This window comes from Tursiops truncatus, chromosome 1 (genome assembly GCF_011762595.2).
Source record: "Tursiops truncatus isolate mTurTru1 chromosome 1, mTurTru1.mat.Y, whole genome shotgun sequence".
Lineage (NCBI taxonomy): Eukaryota > Metazoa > Chordata > Mammalia > Artiodactyla > Delphinidae > Tursiops > Tursiops truncatus.
The window spans coordinates 165,642,938-165,663,289 of record NC_047034.1 but is presented as its reverse complement, the minus strand read 5'-3'; the positions used below and the strand labels follow the sequence as shown (position 1 = coordinate 165,663,289).

Genomic DNA, 20,352 nt, shown 5'->3' with positions numbered 1-20,352 from the left:
CCAGGTCTGCTGATTCCTGCCTGTTGCTGTGTGATTTTTATGCAAGGCTGAGCCTGGCATTCAGAGCCCTTCCGAGTCAGTCCCCAGCTTAATACCTGATCCTCAGATCTGGAGGATGAGGTAGCAATAATGCATAGTGGTGAAGAGCCCAGACCTTGAAGTAGACAACCCTGGGTTCAAATCCAGGCCTGGCCACTTTGCTAACTGTGTGACCCCAGGGAAGTTTTGTAAACTCTCTGAGCTTGGTTTTCTTATCCCTTACCACTCACTTCATAAGGTTGTGGGGAAATCTCATGAGATAATGCATGTAAAGCACTCAGCACAGAGTGTGGTTCATAAGGAACCCCAAGAAATGGCAGCTGTGGTTACATCTCTGGCCTTATCTCCAGTACACAGACCCCTTTACTCCTGTCTACACATTTCACTGGTCTTTCATGGCCCAGTTTATTTATTATTATTATTTTATTTGAAAGAAAATAGACTTTATTGCCCAACAATTAAAACCATTTGAACATGTATTTTTCTACATAACTTATTGAGGTGATCAGTGTTCACTAAAATATTAATTTTCATCATTTGCTTCAATTCATGTCTTCTTGACCAATTCTTCATTTTTCTTTCCAAAATACTGTATGCCACACCTTTCAGGCAATGAATTTTTAAACACCACAGCCAAGGACTTAAACATTCATCTGCAAGTCCCTATACGCTTATTACATGCAGTTGTGCTCCCAGTGGTTTTCTCACAGCCATCCTCTACAACAAGTTTTTGGAAAACACTTATCATGACAACCTTCATTCACCTTCAACTCATAGGCTCTGTTGCACCTTGAAGAGCCTGGTGACAGGCCTCCAGGCGCTGCTGCCCTGCCCACACAGCTGATGGTGTCTCTGATGCCTTCTTTTCTTAGTGGCCACATGGGAAAAAGCTTCATAGCCTAGCTTAAACATCACCTCCTCCAGGAAGCCTTCCCTGCCTGCCTCCCCTCTCCCAGTCAGAGTGCCTCTCGCCCTCTTAGGACCCTTCGTGTGTTCTGCCTCAAAAAACAAGGCTTTGTTTTCATGCCTGGTTTATCTGTTGGGTTCTAAGCTCTCTCAAGGGACCAGGTGATATCTCTCTCTGAATGCCCCTCAGCATCTACGGCCTGGCGTGGCATGCAGAAGATGGGAAATAAATATTGATTAAATGATTCATTCATCTTCCCAGCAAAGAGTGGCAGAAGTTAATGAGATTTGAAGTCAGAGGCTCAGCAGGCCCAGATTCAAGTCCCACTCCCCACCTGCCATCTGAGCGCCGCTGGACAGGCTGCTGGTCTACCTCTCAACATCAATTTCCTCAACCATCAAATACCGATAATGCTTCCACTTAGCCGATGTCACAGGACATCAGGGATATCATTAAGAGGATGATGGTGATGATGATCGTTAATATTTACAGAACCTACTGTGTGCTGGGCTCCAAGCACTTGGGCATCTCCTCTGATCCTCACGTCACCCCTCTGGGACAGGCACTATTATTAACCCCATTTTACAGATGAGGGAACCTGGAAGGAATTGTGGCAGAATAGGTTTGGGGAAGGAGCAGGGCCTCAGGGCCAGGAAGGGAAATGGGGGTAGCAGGGTGGGGCTGGGACGAAAGAAGGGAGCCAGCAAGGGGGCCGTGAGCCAGCTTTCCATAGTTGAGAACCAGGCAGCTGGGGCTGGCTTTAGAGTTTCACTGCCTGGGAACTAATTCCTGCCAGAGGTGTGAGATGCAGATCTGCACTGGGTCACCCTGAACGTGAATTCCTGCCACATCCATTCCTAGTGTAGGGCTCTTAGTCAGGTTGCTGGATCTCTCTGAGCCTCAAATTACTCATCTTTGAAATGGGAATGGCAAAGTGACCTTTCCATTTACCGTGAAGATTCCATAAGGGATTGGATATAAAGTCCTCAGAGGGGTGCGTAGCAGGTATTTAATATATTTTCACTGAGATTTGTGTGAGATGGACTGAAGAGGCCCTCACATGGAACTGAATTAAAATACTTGCAGTTTTCCCTTCACGCCCTACACTCTCCCATTTCCCAGGCTTGGCCTCCATGGCTCCACATCCACAAGGCCTCTTCTCCCTCCCAACCCCAAGTGACAAATCTGACCCGCCCTTCAAGGCCCAACTCAAATGGTGGCGTGACAGGAAAAAAGAGTCTGAAGTCAGACATCTTCAAAGTCCTTGGGAACACGACCCATGCTGTGTTTTCACCTTCATGTCCTCCTCCCTGAGAGTGCCGGGCACACAGTAGGTCTGCAGTAAGTGATGATGGTGTTACGAGCTCACGTTTCCTGAACACTTCCTCAGTGTAAAGCACCAGACAGGCACTTTACATGCGTTACTATATTGAAACCTCCCAACTATCCTATAACGTAGGTACAAGAAGGAAACTGAGGCTCAAACATGTAGGGGATTTGAGCAAGGGTTGGTTAAAGAGGAACCAGGATCTGACCAGGATCTGAACTCAGATCTCTATCTCCCAAGGCACTGAGCCACTCTTTTTTTTTTTTTTTTGCGGTACACAGGCCTCTCACTGTTGAGGCCTCTCCCATTGAGGAGCACAGGCTCCGGACGCACAGGCTCAGCGGCCATGGCTCACGGGCCCAGCCGCTTCACGGCACGTGGGATCCTCCCAGACCGGGGCACAAACCCGTGTCCCCTGCATCGGCAGGCAGACTCTCAACCACTGCGCCACCAGGGAAGCCCACTGAGCCATTCTGAACAAAGAACTCAGCCCCAGAACCAACCCCATTGAAGGAGGGTATGTTCTGCCAGTGAACCCAGAGTTCCAGTGCTGCAGGCATCGTTGAGGGTGGGAGGAGTGTGCCCACAACTAGATAAGTTAGGGATGCTTAGTCCCATTTTCCAGATGAGGAAGCTGAGGCACGGGGGACATTAAATGAGACGGTACAGCTGGTAAGGGAGAAAGCCCTGTTCCAGCCAGACCCAAAAGCCCTAGAAAAGTCCCCAAACCAAAGCAAGCTTCCATCGCAGCTGGTGTACCTCATCCCTGGTATATCTTCTCCTGAAAAATGCCTCTGATACCTTCTACTCAAAGCCCTACTTTTCAAAATATAAATTGCTTGATAGAAACTTCGTGAAGGCACAGACCTCCTGTTCTGGGGCTCCCCACTGTGTTACCTGTTCACATAAATCCAAAATCAGACAGAAGCCAAATCAGAGCTGTGGGAAGGAAGAAGGAAAAAATCTCTGCTCCATCATATTTGTGCTTCTCTGTAAAGTCTTTTCCAACTATTCTAAAATGTGTTACTTTGGTAATTGGAGAGAAAAAGTTTTTTTTTTTTTTAAAAAAAAGAAGGAAGTTGCTGCTTCAGAGAAGTTCTGCTATTGATAATGATCCTTTCACTGGAAAACTGTTGGAATGTGAGGTTCACAGGTGCTCTGGACTGGCACATAGTAAATACTATATGAATGTTTCTTAAGTAAGTAAAACTCTGGGCCCTGACACTCCGTAAGCTGTGGGCTTTTGGGCATATCATTGCACTACTCTGAGCCTCAGTTCCTTCACCTGAAAAGTGGCGCAAATCATGGCTTCCTCATAGAGCTGTTGTGATAGTTGAAGTAAATCTGGGATGGTACGAGAATGTGCTCTGTGTGTGTGTCTGTGTGTGTGTGTGTGAACACGTTTGGCATAATATTACCAAAATGTATTGAGAAGATAAAGTATTTGAATGGACAATTCTCCAAAGAAGACATACAGAGGCCAATAAGCACATAAAAAGGTGCCCAATATCATTAGACATTAAGAAGTGAAAATCAAAGCCACAACAAGAGGGACTTCCCTGGTGGTCCAGTGGTTAGGACTCCGCACTTCCACGGCCGGGGGCATGGGTTTGATCCCTGATCAGGGAACTAAGATTCTGCATGCCGCGCGGAGAGGCCAAAAAAAACCCCCACAAGATTCACACATACTAGAATGGCTTTAATCAAAAAGAATGACAGGGCTTCCCTGGTGGCGCAGTGGTTGAGAGTCTGCCTGCCCATGCAGGAGACGCGGGTTCGTGCCCTGGTCCGGGAAGATCCTGCATGCCGTGGAGCGGCTGGGCCCGTGAGCCATGGCCGCTGAGCCTGCGCGTCTGGAGCCTGAGCTCCGCAACGGGAGAGGCCACAACAGTGAGAGGCCCGAGTGCCGCAAAAAAAAAAAAAAAAAAAAAGAATGACAATAACAAGTATTGGCCAGGACATGTAGAAATTGGAGCCCTCATATATTGCTGGTGGGAATGTAAATTGGTTCAGCAACGTTGGAAAACGGTTTGGGAGTTCCTCAAAAAGTTATACACAGAGTTACCATATGACCTAGGAATTCCACTCCTAGATATAGTCCCAAGAGAACTGATGTTTTCATAGCAGCATTATTCATAATAAGCAAAACTTGGAAACAACCCAAATGTCCATCAACTGATGACTGCTTAAATAAATATGGTATATCCATACAGAGGGATATTATTCAGTCATAAAAAGAAATGAAGGGGACTTCCCTGGTGGTCCAGTGGTTAAGAATCTGCCTTCCAATGCAGGGGATGTGGGTTTGATCCCTGCTTGGGGAACTAAGACTCTTACAAGCCGTTGGGCAACTAAGCCCACACGCACAACTAAAGATCCTGCATGCCGCAACAAAGATTCTGCATGCTGTGACTAAGACCCGAGGCAGGCAAATAAATAAATTAATTAAAACAAAACAAAGCAAAAAAGAAATGAAGTACTGATACCTGCTACAATGTTGTTGAGTCTTGAAAACATTATGCTAAGTGAAAGAAACCAGACACAAAAGGCTACATATTATATTATTACATTTATGTGAGGTGTCTAGAATAGGCAAACCTATAGAGACAGAAAGTTGATTAGTGTTGCCCGTGTGGGTCGGTTTCATTTTACAGATGAGGAAACTGAAGCTTAGAGAGGCTAAGTTCCACTATGCCCACCTATCTGTGTGACTTTGGACTGACTGGTGGCTTCACCTCCTAGAGGCTTCGTTTTCTCATCTATAAAATGGAGGTGATGACGAGCACCTGAAAGGGTGGTTGCACATCCTTCATATTTCTTAGTTCATTTTCCCTTCTCTCTGGCCTTTGGGTGGAAGCTGGTGGGGTTGAAGGGTTAAGGCTGCCATCTAGCGGTGAACTCCAGTACCTGCCCAAAGCCTGCGAGGCTATCTATTAACAAGTTAACCCCCTGTGGACTTAGGGAGGAGAAAAAGAATGTGAAAGATGCAGCCCCGCTGGGAAAGCCAGGGCTACCAGATTGGCCAAATTCTTTCCAGATGTTTCCAGACCCTGTAGATGTTTTTCACAGATGTTGAGTCTTGTGGGTCTCATTGGAGGAGGACAATCGGATTTAGGTCCCTGTAGAGGTGTCCAGAGGAGCTTGGGGAAGCACAACCTACAATTCATGGGATTATCAATTTATTCCCTCCTTTTCCCGAAGGAACTCTTTAGGGTTTTTAAAAAAGATTTCTTTATTATTTATTTATTTATTTTTGGCTGCGTCGGGTCTTAGTTGCTTGCAGCACGCACGATCTCCGTTGATGCATGCGGGATATTTCGATGCTGCACGTGGGCTTCTCTCTAGTTGTGGCGGCGGGTTTTCTCTTCTCCAGTTGTGGTGCACAGGTTCCAGAGCGTGTGGGCTCTGTAGTTTGAGGCATGGGGGCTCTCTAGCTGAGGTGAGTGAGCTCAGTAGTTGTGGCACGCGGACTTAGTTGCCCCGTTGCAAGTGGGATCTTAGTTCCCTGACCAGGGATCAACCCACGTCCCCTGCATTGTAAGGCGGATTCTTTACCACTGGACCACCAGGGAAGTCCCCCGAAGGGACTCTTTAAAACACACATTTGCTTATGGTCTTGCAAATAGCTCCCAGCATGGCCTGAGCACCCCACCCCCTGCCAGCCCCTCTGATCTTCAGCATCCTTCACACAGGGACCTTAGGCTCTCATAAAACACACTTTTTCCGACAACCCCTCTGACCTCCCTGCTCTCCCTGTAAGCTCACGGTATTCTCTCTGCTTGGGATGCTTCTCTCCACCTCTTCTACCAGGAAAAAAAAGGTCTGCTCTCAGACACAAGTTTCTCAGATACACAGCTCATTGAGAATGCTGTATACCCCATATGCACGTGTGATCTCAAACAATGCTTAGTAAAAATGGGTGTATTTTCCATTGACAGATGAATGGATAAAGAGGATGTGGTACATATATACAACTGAATATTACTCCTCCATTAAAAAGAATGAAATAATGCCATTTGCAGCAACATGGGTGGACCTGGAGATTATCATACTAAGTGAAGTAAGTCAGACAAAGACAAATATAATATGATATTGCTTACATGTGGAATCTAAAAAAAAGATACACATGAACTTATTTACAAGACAGAAACAGACTCACAGACTTACAGAATGAACTTATGGTTACCAGGAAGGAAGGTGGTAACCAGGGGGTGGGATAGATTGGGAGTCTGGGACTGACATGTACACAGTGATATATTTAAAACAGATAACCAACAAGGACCTACTGTATAGCACAGGGAACGCTGCTCAATATTCTGTAATAACCTAAATGGGAAAAGAACTTGAAAAAGAATAGATACATGTATATGTAAAACTGAACCACTTTGCTATACACCTGAAACTAACACAACATTGTTAATTAACTATGCTCCAATATAAAATAAAAATTCTTTTTAAATGGGTGTATTTTAACTCTTTAGTTGAACAGAATTGAAGCCTGGGACAGCAACATCAAGAATCCAGATCAATTATTAACATAAAAAAATAAGACTCAGAAGTATTTTGAAATAAGCAAGACATTCAGTCTTTGGGGTCCAAGTGGTATTGGCCACAGTATGAGTATGGGTGGTGATAGCTTACAGCACCCATTTCTCAGAAGATGACTCTGATCCCTGCTCCCCACCTCCTGTTAGGAATCTCAATCTGTCATCATTTCATATTGTAATTGTTTTTCTGTTCTGTCTTTCCCCACCAGATTTAAGTCACTCCTCGTCTTCTTTATCTTCACACCCCAGTATCCAGCCCAGTGCCCATCGTGGAATAGAAGCCCAAGAATTGCTTATTGAACTGAACTCAGTGAAAGATTTTTGGAATAGTTGAGAGGCCACTTGGCCACTGTGAGAGGCTCTGTGACTCTGCAAGCCAAAGAGGTCGCCAGGGTCAGAATTCTCAGGTATCTCCTACTCCTGGTTTATGGAGAGAGGAGAAGTATCCCTCTGCCCATCCCTCTGCCCCCATGATCATTCCTCCCCCAAAATGCAGACAAAAATGATGTGAATAGTGGTAAAGCAAGTATGTTCATACCCCAAATCCACTTCAGTTACAATGAAGTGGTACCACAGCCCTAAGAAGAAGGCACAATTAGCCCCATTTTACAGGTGAAAGAACTGAGGCCAGGAGTAGTTCAAGATATGCCTGAAGGCACACAGCTTAAGAAGTATCAGGGCACAGAATTTTATTTACTATGTGCCAGTCACTGTTCTTAAGGCTTATAAATAATCCTCATAACGTCCTTATGAAGTGTGTATTGTTATCACTCCCACTTTACATATGAAGAAACTGAGACTCAGAGAGTTTAGGTGCTTTTCCCAAGATCATAGGGCTGGTGATGGTGGAGCAGGTTTTGAGCCAGGCCAGCCTGGGTTCACCCTCTCAACCACTCTGCTACCTTTCCTTCCTTCTGGATATCGTCTGAAAGCCTTGGCTTCAGCATGTATAAGTAAGATAAGAACACCCACATCTCAGAGTGGCTGTGAGGATTAGATCTGCGTGTGGGCGTCTGGAACACACTAGATACCAAGGAAAAAGAGGTAATAATTTTTGTTCCTCTTTAGAACCGAAGCTGACAATTGCAGCAACTGGCCACCAGGGGGAAATCGTGCGCTGAAGACCTAATACCTTCCCAGGCCCTGGTTCCATGGTTAAGAATTCCGCTGAGACCTTACTTTCCCTGTGCCCAACCCTGTAATCAATGACATCTCACCAGTGCAGAACCTCACAGAACTAACCTTCTTGCAAAAGAAATAAGGTTTAGGCCTTAAACGCATCCAAGGCCCCTTTGACAACACCAGTTCTGGGAGGATGTATGTTGTGGGGAGCCCAGCTGTGTCCCATTTTGTGGTGGCAGTGGTGGGGGGTGGTGATTATCAGTAGTGCCCCTTCTGCTGGAGGCCGGGCTCCTGGAGCCACAGCTGCAGGGTGAAGGGTGGCAGGGAGGGCTTTGAAATTGTCTCCCTAGGGATTTCCATGGTTACAGATTGATGCCGGCAGACCACTAGGCTGGGTCCTTTATCTGTATTGTCTCGTGGGGAGACAATGGGCTTTAGGGATGGGGGGGCCCTCCATGCAGATCACTGCTGCAGCAGGGCCCTTGTGTGCCCTGCTCTGTGAATCTCCTGACCCCAGCTGCTGGGGCTGAGAGACTGGGGCATGGGGGTCAGCCTTGGCAATCACTCCTTGCTTTAGGGTACAACACTACTGCTGCAAAGACTTGGGAGAGGCCATCTTTCAGGCTCCAAGACAGCAAAGCTGCAGAGGCCACAGGGTGTTCAATAAAAAGCACACACTTTGGAGTCAGCCCTGATTATATCATGATTCTGACTTGGACAAGTTATTTTACCTGCCTGAGTCTCAGTTTCCTCATCTGGAAAGTGGGGGCAGCACCTGCTTTATAAAATTACTGTGAGGAAGCATTAAGCACAAAGCCTGGTGTCAAGATGCTCAGAGAGGACCTGAGCTCAGACGGGCTCATAGCATATCCGGGTCATAGGACCAGCTCTGTCACTCACTCTGTGGCTTTAACCAAGGCCCTTCTCCTCTCTGGGCCCTAGCTGCCCCATGTGTGACTTGGGGACTTTGAAAGGTTTGTCAAGGATGAGATGAAATGATGATAAGAAAATGCTTGGAAAGATAGAAATCAAACCCTGAACACACAACTCTGCCTCCCAGGACTTAAAGGAACTTGTAATATACAGCACATGATCATAGGGGGCATGTGGCACTTGGGTGAGTTGAATCTTTGGAGCTACGGCAGAAAAGGAAGATTATTTAGGAGGCGGGACATGCAGGGTCTCAGAATCAGGGAGTTATTCCAGAAAGATCTGCCACCCTGATTAACAAAAGAAACAAAAGCACAGAGAGGGAATTCCCTGGCGGTCCAGTGGTTAGGACTCCCTGCTTTTCATTACTGAGGACGCGGGTTTGATCCCCAGTGGGGGAACTAAGATCCCACAAGCCTCAGGGAACAGCCAAAAAAAAAAAAAAAGAAAAAAAGCACAGAGAACTGAAGGGACTCAGCTCTCTGCCACCCAGTTTAATCACCTTGTCCTGTCACCAGCTTCTTCTCCAAGGAAAGGGTGTGTCTAGGTGGAGAGGAAAGGAAGGAGTAAGGGAAAGTTATTGTCACTTATGGGACACGTTTAAATGAGGTTAAGTTGATCGTTAGCCCCATTTTATAGATAAGGAAACTAAAGATGGCTATTATGGTTATTCAACTGGATTGGCCAGCCAATGTATAAGACCCCAAAATAAAAATAATTTGCCTGCAGAATGGAAGACAGAACTTGCTGAAGGGAGAAGTAAAACAATCCCTTCACCTTTAAATAATCAGCAGAGGGACTTCCCTGGTGGCGCAGTGGATGGGACTCTGCGCTCCCAATGCAAGGAGCCCGAATTCGATCCCTGGTCAGGGAACGAGATCCTACCTGCATGATGCAACTAAGAGTTCGCATGCTGCAACTAAGGAGCCCACGTGCTGCAACTAAAGAGCCCACCTGCCACAACTAAGACCCGGTGCAACCAAATAAATACATATTTCTAAAATAAATAATCAGCAGAGGGAATCAAAAACTTTTAAATGTCTATCACTCATCCTTCCATTAAGATGCACTTAGCCCAGAGTCTTGCACACAGTAAGTATTCAGGAAATGAAAGTTCTTATCACCACTACTGTTTTTATTAAATTTACTGCTACACATTCAATGCAGGGGATACAAAGGTAAATAAAACTCCCTCTTGTCTTTGAGGAATTCAGCCTAGTGAGAGGGAAAGGAAGGGTGCAAAAAATAATCTCTTACACCTGCTGGACTTTACAATGTACAAACCACTTTTACATGCACCATCTCACTGAATTCTCAAAACAATCTCATGAGGAAGGCATTTTTCCCATTTTAGAGATAAGGAAACTGAGGCTCAGTGGGCTCCAATGACTTGCCCAGACATTGTAAAATATGAATAAAAAAGGAAAGAAGATAGTTTTAGGAGGAAAACCACCTTTATTGGATTAACAGATGTGTTTAAAAAGCAATAAAGAAAAACAAAGCAATAAAGTGTATTAATTATATAAGGTACAAAGACCATAATCCTGTTTTATTAAAGAATATAAAAAAGATACCTCTTACTGAGTTAAAAAACCAGCCAGGCTTTGAAGAACTCTCACTTATGGAGCAATGACTACGTGCCAGGCACTTTTTGTGCATTTCTCTAATCCTCACAGCAGCCCTGAAAGGTAGAAACGGTTAGCGCCCCCTTCACAGATGAGAAGCCAAAGCTCAGAGAGGTGAAGCTAGTGCACAGCAAGGAGGGGAGAGAACGAGGACTGAGACCTGGGCTCTGATACTCAGGTTACCAGCTAGAGCCCGGGCTTCCTCCCAGGTCAGTTTTGCCAAGGAAATCTCCTGCTGAGGGGTGAGCACAGCTTCTTGTCTCCCTACACAGAGCACAGTGAGTGGGAGGGAGGTGCAGGCAGCTCTCCAAGGTAAGAGGAAGCAGCACAGCACAGCATGGCCTTCTTCACAGTGTGTGTGCGTGTGTCTTCATGTATGTGTGTGTGTACACGCCCATGTGTGGCTGTGTGTGAAATTGGCTGGGCTCTGGGTCTCACAAAACCATATTACTTATCTGTACTTCTTCCTGAAATGTCAATTTTATTTTTTAAAAATTGAGACATTACGATTCTATATACAAGCACAGATGGCTATAGAATGTATGAGAACACACTGCACATGGTATGCTAAGATAAGGAATGACAGCTAGCATTTGGGGGGGTTCCTATTACGTGTCAAGCATTAGACTGAGAGTGCTATGCGTTAACTAATTTAATCCTCACAAAGTAGGGACTTTTATTATCCCCATTTTATAGGTGCAGACACTGAGGATGAAGGAAGCTAAGGAATTTGTCCAAGTTCACACTGCTTGTGGGGGACTGCAGGCACTCATAGGCATTTCAGTAGCCAAATATTGTATGTTCAATTGAAAGTTTACTAAAAGATTCACAGGGACTTCCCTGGCGGTCCGGTGGTTAAAACTCCATGCTTCCAAGGCAGGGGGGTGCGGGTTAGATCCCTGGTCAGGGAACTAAGATCCCACATGCTGCGTGGCAGGGCCAAAAAAAAAAAAAAAATCCAAAAAGATTCACAGATGAGGATGATGACGAAGAAGCAGGTGGGTCCTGCCCCACTAGATCTTGATAAAATTATAAGGGCTGCCAAGTTCAAGCATCTCATCTGTGCCAGGTACTCTATCTCTGCTGTCTTATTTAATTCCTACAACAACCCTAGGAAAGAGGTACTATTGGGAGTTTCAGATGAAAAACTGAGGCTCAGAGAGGTGGTCACACAGCTAAGACGTGGCAGAGACAGGTCTGTCTGATCACAGATCTCCTGCCACGTTCGGCCTCCAGGTCCTCTGGCCTCTGGGTCATGTCCTTCCTACCCCAAACCCCACACCCCCATTCTATTCTAAAAAGGGGTGCTTTCATGAGTAAGCTGGGCCTGGGTCTAAAGCTCTGTCCTTCCACCAGCTGAAAACACATTTGTCATGAAATAATTACAAATCCCAATAATGAGAAAGTAGTAGCTGGGCATGGACTGGGAGTGTGAAGATCTGGTTTTTAATCTCTAGGTCTGTGAGGGGGCCTTTCCCTATGACATTGGATGAGTTGCTTACCCCCTCTGGGACTCCAGTTTCTCCATCTGTGAAACGGGACTATTCCTAACTCCATCTGTGACTTACTGAGTGCCTCCATGTGCTGGCAGGCTTCTCAGTGCTTTACCTTTAGTTCCTCACTAAATACTCAGCAGGACTCTGTGGTGGCTCTGTGCTGGTTCTCTGAGGTTCAGAGAAGTAAAGGAGCTTGTCCAAGGTGGCAGAGCCTGGGAGTGGAGATGCTGGACTGCAGCCCTGCTTTTTAAGCCCCTGCACTATTCCTCAAGGCACCAAGCTGTCCTGCTGATCAGATACTCCTGTGGATATGTGAAAGGCCTCTGAAGAACACACATGCTAGACAGGCAGTGCTGAGATGCTGGGATTGGATTATGCCAACAATACTGCCACCCGGAAAGATGAGGAATCTGACAACCATACCCAGCAAGCTCTGCGGATGGCATCACCCAGGGCCTACCAAGTGCCAGGCGCTTTACATATGTTGTCTGCTTTAAACATCACAGCAGCCATCTAAGGCTCTGAGAGGATAAATAACTTACCTGTGATGGCATAGCTAATACGTGACAAAGCTAGGATTTCAGCCAGCATCTGTCTGATTCCCAAACTCACAGAAAGTACGGGAGGGCTGTGGGGTCTGGCTGAGGCCAATTCTGTGTGGCCATTGGTTTGTACAAAGTTAAAAGAACTGCAGGGAATTCCCTGGCGGTCCAGTGGCTAGGACTCGGCGCTTTCACTGCTGTGGCTCGGGTTCAGTCCCTGGCTAGGGAGCTAAGATCCTGCAAGCCGTGCGGCACGACCAAAAAAATATATAAAATTAAATAAAATTAAAAACTGCAGACATCAACACGACTGGATGTGGAAGCTATGTCGGAGACCTGGGCTCTGACACTTACTCCAGGGACCTTTGGCAGATCCCTTAATATCTGTGAGCCTCACAGGGGTGAAATGGAGGCAGTGCTCCGGTCTCACATTACCACATAGACTAAAATGCTGTGTACTAGTGAATGGCCTCTTTTGAACACTTTCTTGCTGCTGTCTTTGAATGTGGAGTCAAACTTTTCGAGGGAAATGTGATGGACAGGAGTCAGGACCAACATTTAGGTCCCTCAGGGCCCACCTGGATGAACCCTGGATGGAAGCTGGGATCAATCCTTCATGCATCTGGACCCAATGCAAGAACTGCCAGGGGCCCTGGTGGGGAAGAGACGTGTGTGAGCGGTGGTGGAGGGGACTGTCTTGACGGTCCCTAAGTACTTGTCTCCTCCCCCCAGAACCTATAGTGGCCGAGTACCCAGTGTCTTGAAATCTTTTCTTTTTTTTTTAAATGCTAAAAATGGCATAGGCTGGAAACAAAACCAGGTTCAGGAAGAACCTGGATCGGTGAGCGGGCAGGTTATTCTGGGGAGTCTGCCTTGGGTACCCCCATTGCCACACAACACACACTTTTAGCCCCAAACTGACCAACGGCCAGCTGGCCAGCGACCACCTCGACTTAGGGTAATGAGTTCCATATGCTTCCATAAGAACCCAGCTGAGCTCTTCCCCAGCAGTTCTTAAAAAGTGTTCTCTCTCCTCCCTGGCTTCACTTGGCCACCCTTGTTTCATTTGCTCCTAATGAGGGCGCGAGGGAGGGGGCTGGGTGGCAATGACAAGGAGACAATGCTTTAGGGAGTCACCATTCCCTGACTTCACATTACCACATCCTCATGTGGGGGTCTGCGCAGTCCACCAGCCCCCAGCAGTCCCTCTGTGAGAGCTGTGTGATCCCTGAAGCCTCTCAGGGCCTCAGCTGCCCCACCTCTAAAGTGGGAGTAACAATCCTTGCGCTGGGGAGGCACAGTATCACACGAAGTTTCCTAGATACAAAGTTAGGAGGCATGGGTTCGAGTCCTGTCTTTTTTTTTTGGCCAAGCTTGCAGGATATTAGTTCCCCCACCAGGGATTGAACCTGGGTCATGGTAGTGAAAGTGCTGAGTCCTAACCACTGGACCGCCAGGGAATTCCGTCAAGTTCTGTCTTGACTACGAGTTTGCTGTGTGTCCCTGAGCAGGCTCCTTCCCCTCTTGGGCCACATGTGTGACCTCTAAGGGTCCTTCCATCCCTGACAGCCTTTAGGTTTATGAACAAATGACAGAAAGGTACAGGGAAGAGCATCAACTTACCCGTTAAACATGGGTGGCTCCAAGGCCGGATCCCTTGGAAGCCCAAGGCCTCCCTGCCATGGCCAGTGTTACTGCCAGTCTGACCACGGTCTGGCCCGAGGAGGGTTTTGCCTCCAGGCTCTGGGACAAGGTAGGAGCAGGGTGGCATTGAGGACAGGGAGTGTCCCAGTTGGAAGGGCAGCTCCACAGCCTGGGTGATGCAGGGAGAGGCTATATGGTCAGCCCCCAGCCATAGAGGGATATGAATCCGAGTTCAGAGAGCTACAGCGCCCCCTTCCCCTTATCTGGCTTACCAAAGGCAACCCCTAAATCCTGGTCTCTGGGTGACCTACTACCCTGATCCAGACTGTCCACTGATTCTACCCAAAGACTGACTCACTAGCCTTGGCCGATGATGCTATTCAGACTAACCCTCACACCCTGTCTATTAAGTCCAGCCACAGACTGACGGCTGCCAACTTCTACCCACACTATCTCCAAACCTTGCCAGTCTGGCTGAACCCCAATTCTGGCCACACTCTGACCCCTCACTCTACTTTCAGACTGACCCTTGATTTCGGTCACAAAGTGACCCCCTGACCTTGCCACTGACTGACCCTTAACAGCAGAAATAATCAGAGAACAATTAAATGCTAAACTCCAAGTGAAATAGACAGGGAGGAGAGTCGGGCGGGGTGGGGAGGGAGACTGGGCGGAGGGCAGAGGCTTGGCGGAGGGCACAGGCTTCCCGGAGGACCCTGGTGGGCCTGGGGCCACACTCGGAAGGTCGGAGAGGCCTTGTGCGGGGCACGTCGCAGGCGCTCGAGGAATGCGAGTTGCCTGAAAGAATGAAGGAAGGAAGGAACGGGGTGCGATCCAGGGCGGCAGCCCGGCCCGGGCAAAGCTGCCGAGGCAGGAAGCGGGGTGGGGGCGCGCCGAGGCTGCAGCGGCCCAAGCGCAGCTGGGGGCAGCGGGAGAGCAGTCGGGTCAGCAACTCCGCTGGGTGGGGGGCCCCCCAGGCCGGGAGGCTGGGAACCGGGAGGCCGCGCTGCTGGCAGAGTGGCTGGGGCGCCGCGAGGCTCCGGATGGGCTGGGAGCCCCGCCCGCAGGCTGCGGAGGGAGCCGGAGCCAGAGCGGAGCCAGCGCTCAGACATCCGGGCGCCAGCGAACACCTGCGAGCGGCCCCCAGGGCCCGCGGGGGGAGCGCGGGTCGTCAGGCTGGGGGCGGGGCCAGCTAGGCTCCGCCCAGCCGGGCTCTGGGCCACGTGGGCCGAGGCTCCGCCCCTGCCCCGGCGCAGAGAAGAGGCTGCGGGGAACGCCTCTCCCAGCGGAGCAGGGAGCGGGCAGAGCGGACCCGGAGGCGCAGTTCTGCGAGAAAGAGAGAGCGAAAGGAGGATTTAGGATGTAGCCTGGGGAATGGATAAGAGTGGTAGCCGTGAGAGGTGATGAGACCGGGAAGACAGATAATTAACGGTTGTCCGGCACATCCACAGCTAAGGAGAGCTGTAACTGGCTTTCTCGGAAAGGGCACCGTCTCCGGTGTCACAGGCATGAATTTGAATCCCTGCTTTGTTACTTAGGAGCCGTGTGGCCACGGGCAAGTTACTTCGCCTGTTCTGAACCTGTTTTTTTATTTACACAGTAAGAATCTCTTCCAAAAGTCCGTTTGTCAGAGCTGATGCAATAGTGAACTGTAAGACTCAGTTAATAGTGAATCTTGTATTTTCAGGGAGCCTGGTAGACGCTTTACGCATGTTATTTTTAATCCGAACCACACACCTGCAAAGGGAGTACCATCATCCCATTTCACAAATAAGAGGGAGACCTGGGGCGGGCTTATGTCTTTCATTCAGCAAGCACTTACTGGGGACCAAATATGTGCCAGGTAAAGGGAATGGTGAGGGGAAAAAATTGGCCTGAAGTAGAAGTAAGAACATGGACTTCGAAGCTAGATGGTGCTGGATGGTGGCTTGCTGTGGCACTTCCTTGCTTTGTGACCTGGATCAAGTTAATCAGCCTCTCTGAATCTGTTTCCTCTGTAAAATGGGAATAATGATACCCACTTTGCTAGGTTGTGGTGAGGATTAGAAAAAATTAAGATAAAATAGAGCCTGGCACCTGGTAGGCATTTGATAGGTGTTTATGACAGAAGACAACTATCCTCTCTGAGTTTTCTCACCTAGGGCCAAATTGCTTTCACTCCCTAATGACTAATGAATTGGTGTGCTGGTTTCGGCTTTTGTCCCAGCCACCTGACCAGCTCAGTCTTGGAGGACCTTACAGGCAATTTCCTTGGAATTAGCTTAATAATACCTTGTAGGTGTGTGATGCATTTCAAAGAACTTTCCCACCATTATCTCTGTCCAGGGAGGCAGCAGTACAAGAACGACCAGCTGCTGAGCAAGGGAGGAGAGAGGCTTTGAGAGGTGAGGTGTCTTGCTCAAGCTCACATGGCAGATGAGCGATTCAGCTCTTCCCAGCCTTCCACAGTCCCACAACTTCCAAGCAGGAAGCAGCACATTGTGGCAGAAAGGGCACAGGACGTTGAGTTCAGTGCCTGGCTTTACTGCAATTAATGGTGTAATGTGGGGCCGGGTGCCTCAGAACTGTTTTCTCAATATCAGCAGTCTCATACAGATGTGGAAACTGAGGCTGAAGAGACGCAGTTGCTAGCTTGCAGTCCAACTGCTAGTATGTGGCAGACAAGGATTTGCACCCTTGTGTGGCTGACTCCAGAGCCAGCAGAGGACACCGAACAAATGATCCAAGGTAGACCCAGCCTGGGTCTTGTACTTACTTGGTTTGAAGCAAGAGTTCCTCACATGGGGTGTGAGGGCTTCCCAGGGCATTGGAGGTATGCTATTGCTCGGCAAAGTTTGTGTATCTTCTGAAGAGAGCATTCATACCTTACATCAGATCATCGGAGAAGACCAGGAAACAGGTTAAGAACATTGGTCAGCTAGGAGGGTGGTTTGCAGAGACAAAGGTTGCCTCCTCTCCACATGCCCCTGTTCGCCCCTGAAAGCTCACCAGGGTTAAGGCATGAAGGTGGGTGATGACGTGACCTGTTTGTTATGAAATATTGAAGTAACTCATGCCAGTGGCCAACACACATGTGAGATCATATCATAAACAGGAGTCTAGAGAGGCCAGGTGCCTGGTGGAACCCACCTGGGGAAGTGCCAGGTGGGGGCAAAGGTGGCATGGTTTGGGAGTCTTGCCCTCTGCCTGACTCTCAGGCCTGGCTCCATGGAATAGCCAGTCTCAGACCCTGCTCCCGTCCACTACTGTCATAGTCACTGTAGTTAAGGTTAAAATCCCATCTCTGCCTCTCAAGGGGTTGTGTGAACCTGGCTCCAACCCATTATCCATGAGTCTCAATTTTCCATTTCTGAAATAGGGCTAAAGATGCTTACAGAATAGGCTCCCAATGGAGATGTTATGAGAAGGATATACCAGAAATAAGGGCTGTAGGGCCTCTTCCTCAAATTCCCAGTCTAGGCTCAGAGTCTTCAACTACCTGCTGGTAGAGGGATTTGTTCCCATATTTCCCAACCAGCACCAAAATCCTTCTGATCAGAGTGGCTGAGGATTTGAGGGAAGAGACCCCTCTCCTATTTTCTCCAACTTTGAAAGCCCAAGAGAAAATTAAAACAGAGAACATGAAGAGGGAAATGAAACCAAGCCCAATGATCCATTTATTCAATTCTGAAATGGGTCTATCAACCACCAACCCTTCCTGGGCACCAGGTGAGGCTTCTCTTCCACATCCCCTGCTAGAAAGACATCATGAATAATTAATGGCATTGAAGAAGACAGCCATCTGCTAGTTAGCAAAACAGCTCTCAAAGTACCTAACAACTGAGACTCAGGAGACCCGATTTCTATCCTGAGCCCCCAACTTGCTGGGTGAGCTTGTGCCAGTCACTTCCCTTCTCCAGTCTTCCCTCACTTGTTAAATGAGACAGGACAAGGCTCTTCTTTGCACCCAATGGATGTGGGGCTCCCCCCCTTCCCCAGCCTTAGCTGGGTATTCTCCCATCTCCCTTTTAAGGGAATAAGCAAGTTTGCTTTCCCCAAGCTCCAAGACATTAATTTAGTCCCCCTAAATTCAGTCTTGTGCGAAAGTGTTAGCATTAAGGAATCAAATTACATACACAAGTGTTTAAAAACCGTTTATTATGCAAAATGTTAACTTTTATAAAAAGTTTAATATACATCGCATGGTTACAGAAAGTCACCTTCCTGCAAAAAAGGTACAAAAGCTAAATACTCTATTATAGAGTTCATAATCAGGGCAACAGAGCCTTTCTCCAAGGAGACCAGAAGACCAGCTCTACCGCTGCCTTGCCAGAGTTTGGAGAGCAGCCAGCCCCGCCCCCCATACACCTCCACACACTGAAAGACAGTCTTTAAACTTGGGGGTGGGGTGAGGGCTGGGGGAGGTTGCCCAGCTGGTGCCCAGAGCTAGCTCTGGCTCTTTAGGCCACCCAAGTTCACAGTCCTTCGCTCCCGGGCGCAGGTCCAGCCTCGAGGCAGGGGTTTGGGGAAGTCAAGTGGGCAGGGCGAGGTGGGGGCCCATCCATGCCCTCGGGCTTCCGGCCGTAGAGGGTCCCGGGTCCCAGGCGGAACGGGCGCCAGCACCTGCGTTCTGGGCGGGGGAGGAAAGAAGACCAGGGAGCCGTCAGTTTCCGCCGAGCGCGCCGAGGCGGGGGCCGGCCGCAGACTGGCCGGCGCCAAGGAGGAAACTTGGTCTCTACCTCCAGCTGATAACTCCGCGCCCCACGCTGCCCCCACCCAGTTGGCGCCAAAGGACCACAGGCGGAGCTTGCACCATCCCTCCCTCTTGGAATTAACACTAGCTGGGAGGGGGCTGAAGAAAACACGGATCCTTTAAGGACTCCAAGCTACAAACAGACTGGCTATTTTATTTAGTCGGACCCGCGCCTACTTTCTCGCGTCTTTGGCCACTAGGGAAGGCAGGGACACCGTGTGTTTAAGGTTGAAATGAACACTGGATGGGAACTGGTTCCGTCATTCATTTGATGTGACCACGGGCAAGTCACTTGCACCTCTCTGGACTCGGTTTCCCTAAACCGAGGGGGCGCGGTAATCCCTTAAAAGGCCTACCAACTCTAGGATTTGCCATTTAAGCACCAGCTGCCCTCCCTTCCCCGCCCCCGGGAGAAGGCGTGGATACTCACCTGGAGGCGCCAGGACGTCCAGGTCAGTGGCAGAAGCTCCTTTGGTCGTTGGAGATCACAAGTTCCGGAGCAAGCTCAGCTGTCTGAGAGAAGGAAAACGGGAGAGTTATGCACGGCGCTAGGAAGTTCTAAGGGTCCCGCAGCATCCCTGCCCTGGAGCTCAGCCCCGCCCCTGCTCCAAGCACGCCCACGCGCACCTGGATGGGAAGATGCGGGCCGTCTGGGGGTCCAGGAGCGGGCTCGGCCAGGACCACCTGAAGGTCGAGGATGTAGTCGATGACGCGCTGCAGGATTTCCACCTGGCTAAGCTGAGTGCCTCGCGGGACTCCGGGTACCAGTTCCCGCAGACGCGAGTAGCAGTGGTTCATGTCGTCAAGCAGGCTCAGCGGCTCCTCAGCTGCCGGGCTCTTGCCGCGGCCCCGCGCGATGGCCAGGCTGCGTTCCGACAGGCAGCACACCGCCTCGTAGCAGCCGCGCACCGGGCTCAGCGCCTTCATATTGAGGAATGAGGTTGGAAGTGCCGAAAGAAGAAAAAAAGCCAAAGAACCCCTTGAGCAGCTAGCAACGCGCGCACTCTCACGGAGGACCGCAGTTATAGAGCCCGCCTGGAAGGCACGCCCCTTTATGCAAAACAGCCCGCCTTGGCCCCGCCTCCGTCGACCCTGGGCGTTCACAGCCCGGGTAAATTGCAAACAGGCTTCCTCTGGCGGGTCTGACGCCGAATACCGCGGAGCCGCGGATTCAAAGAATGAGGAAGCGCTGATACAGAGGAGAGGCGGGCCTCTTTGCCAGAAAGGATTTAAAAAATCACTTAAAACCATTAACTTTAAGAATTTGCCTTTTCCTGGCAGCGCCCCAGATCTTAGAGCTCCTCTGCCCCCTGCCAGTCCACCCACAGCCCAACACTGGTTCGAACTCACAGTCCTCCGAGGTCGTAAATCCCCGAACAGCAAAGAAGCTTTTTTTTTTTTTTTTTTTTTGGTAAGCAAAAGATTTTTCAAGGGAAACTTG

The 20,352-nt window shown here is 49.0% G+C and overlaps 1 protein-coding gene across 1 annotated transcript; it reads right to left on the bottom strand.

Annotated features, from left to right (window-relative positions):
* Positions 1-18,299: 18,299 nt before the first annotated feature.
* Positions 18,300-19,943, bottom strand: ID3 (inhibitor of DNA binding 3). The gene is made up of 3 exons (XM_004316214.4): positions 19,539-19,943; positions 19,342-19,424; positions 18,300-18,788 (listed from the first exon to the last, which is right to left on the bottom strand). The coding sequence occupies exons 1-2, from the start codon at positions 19,836-19,838 to the stop codon at positions 19,365-19,367; spliced, it is 360 nt and encodes a 119-aa protein (XP_004316262.2). The 5' UTR covers positions 19,839-19,943; the 3' UTR covers positions 18,300-18,788; positions 19,342-19,364.
* Between the last annotated feature and the right edge of the window lie 409 nt (positions 19,944-20,352).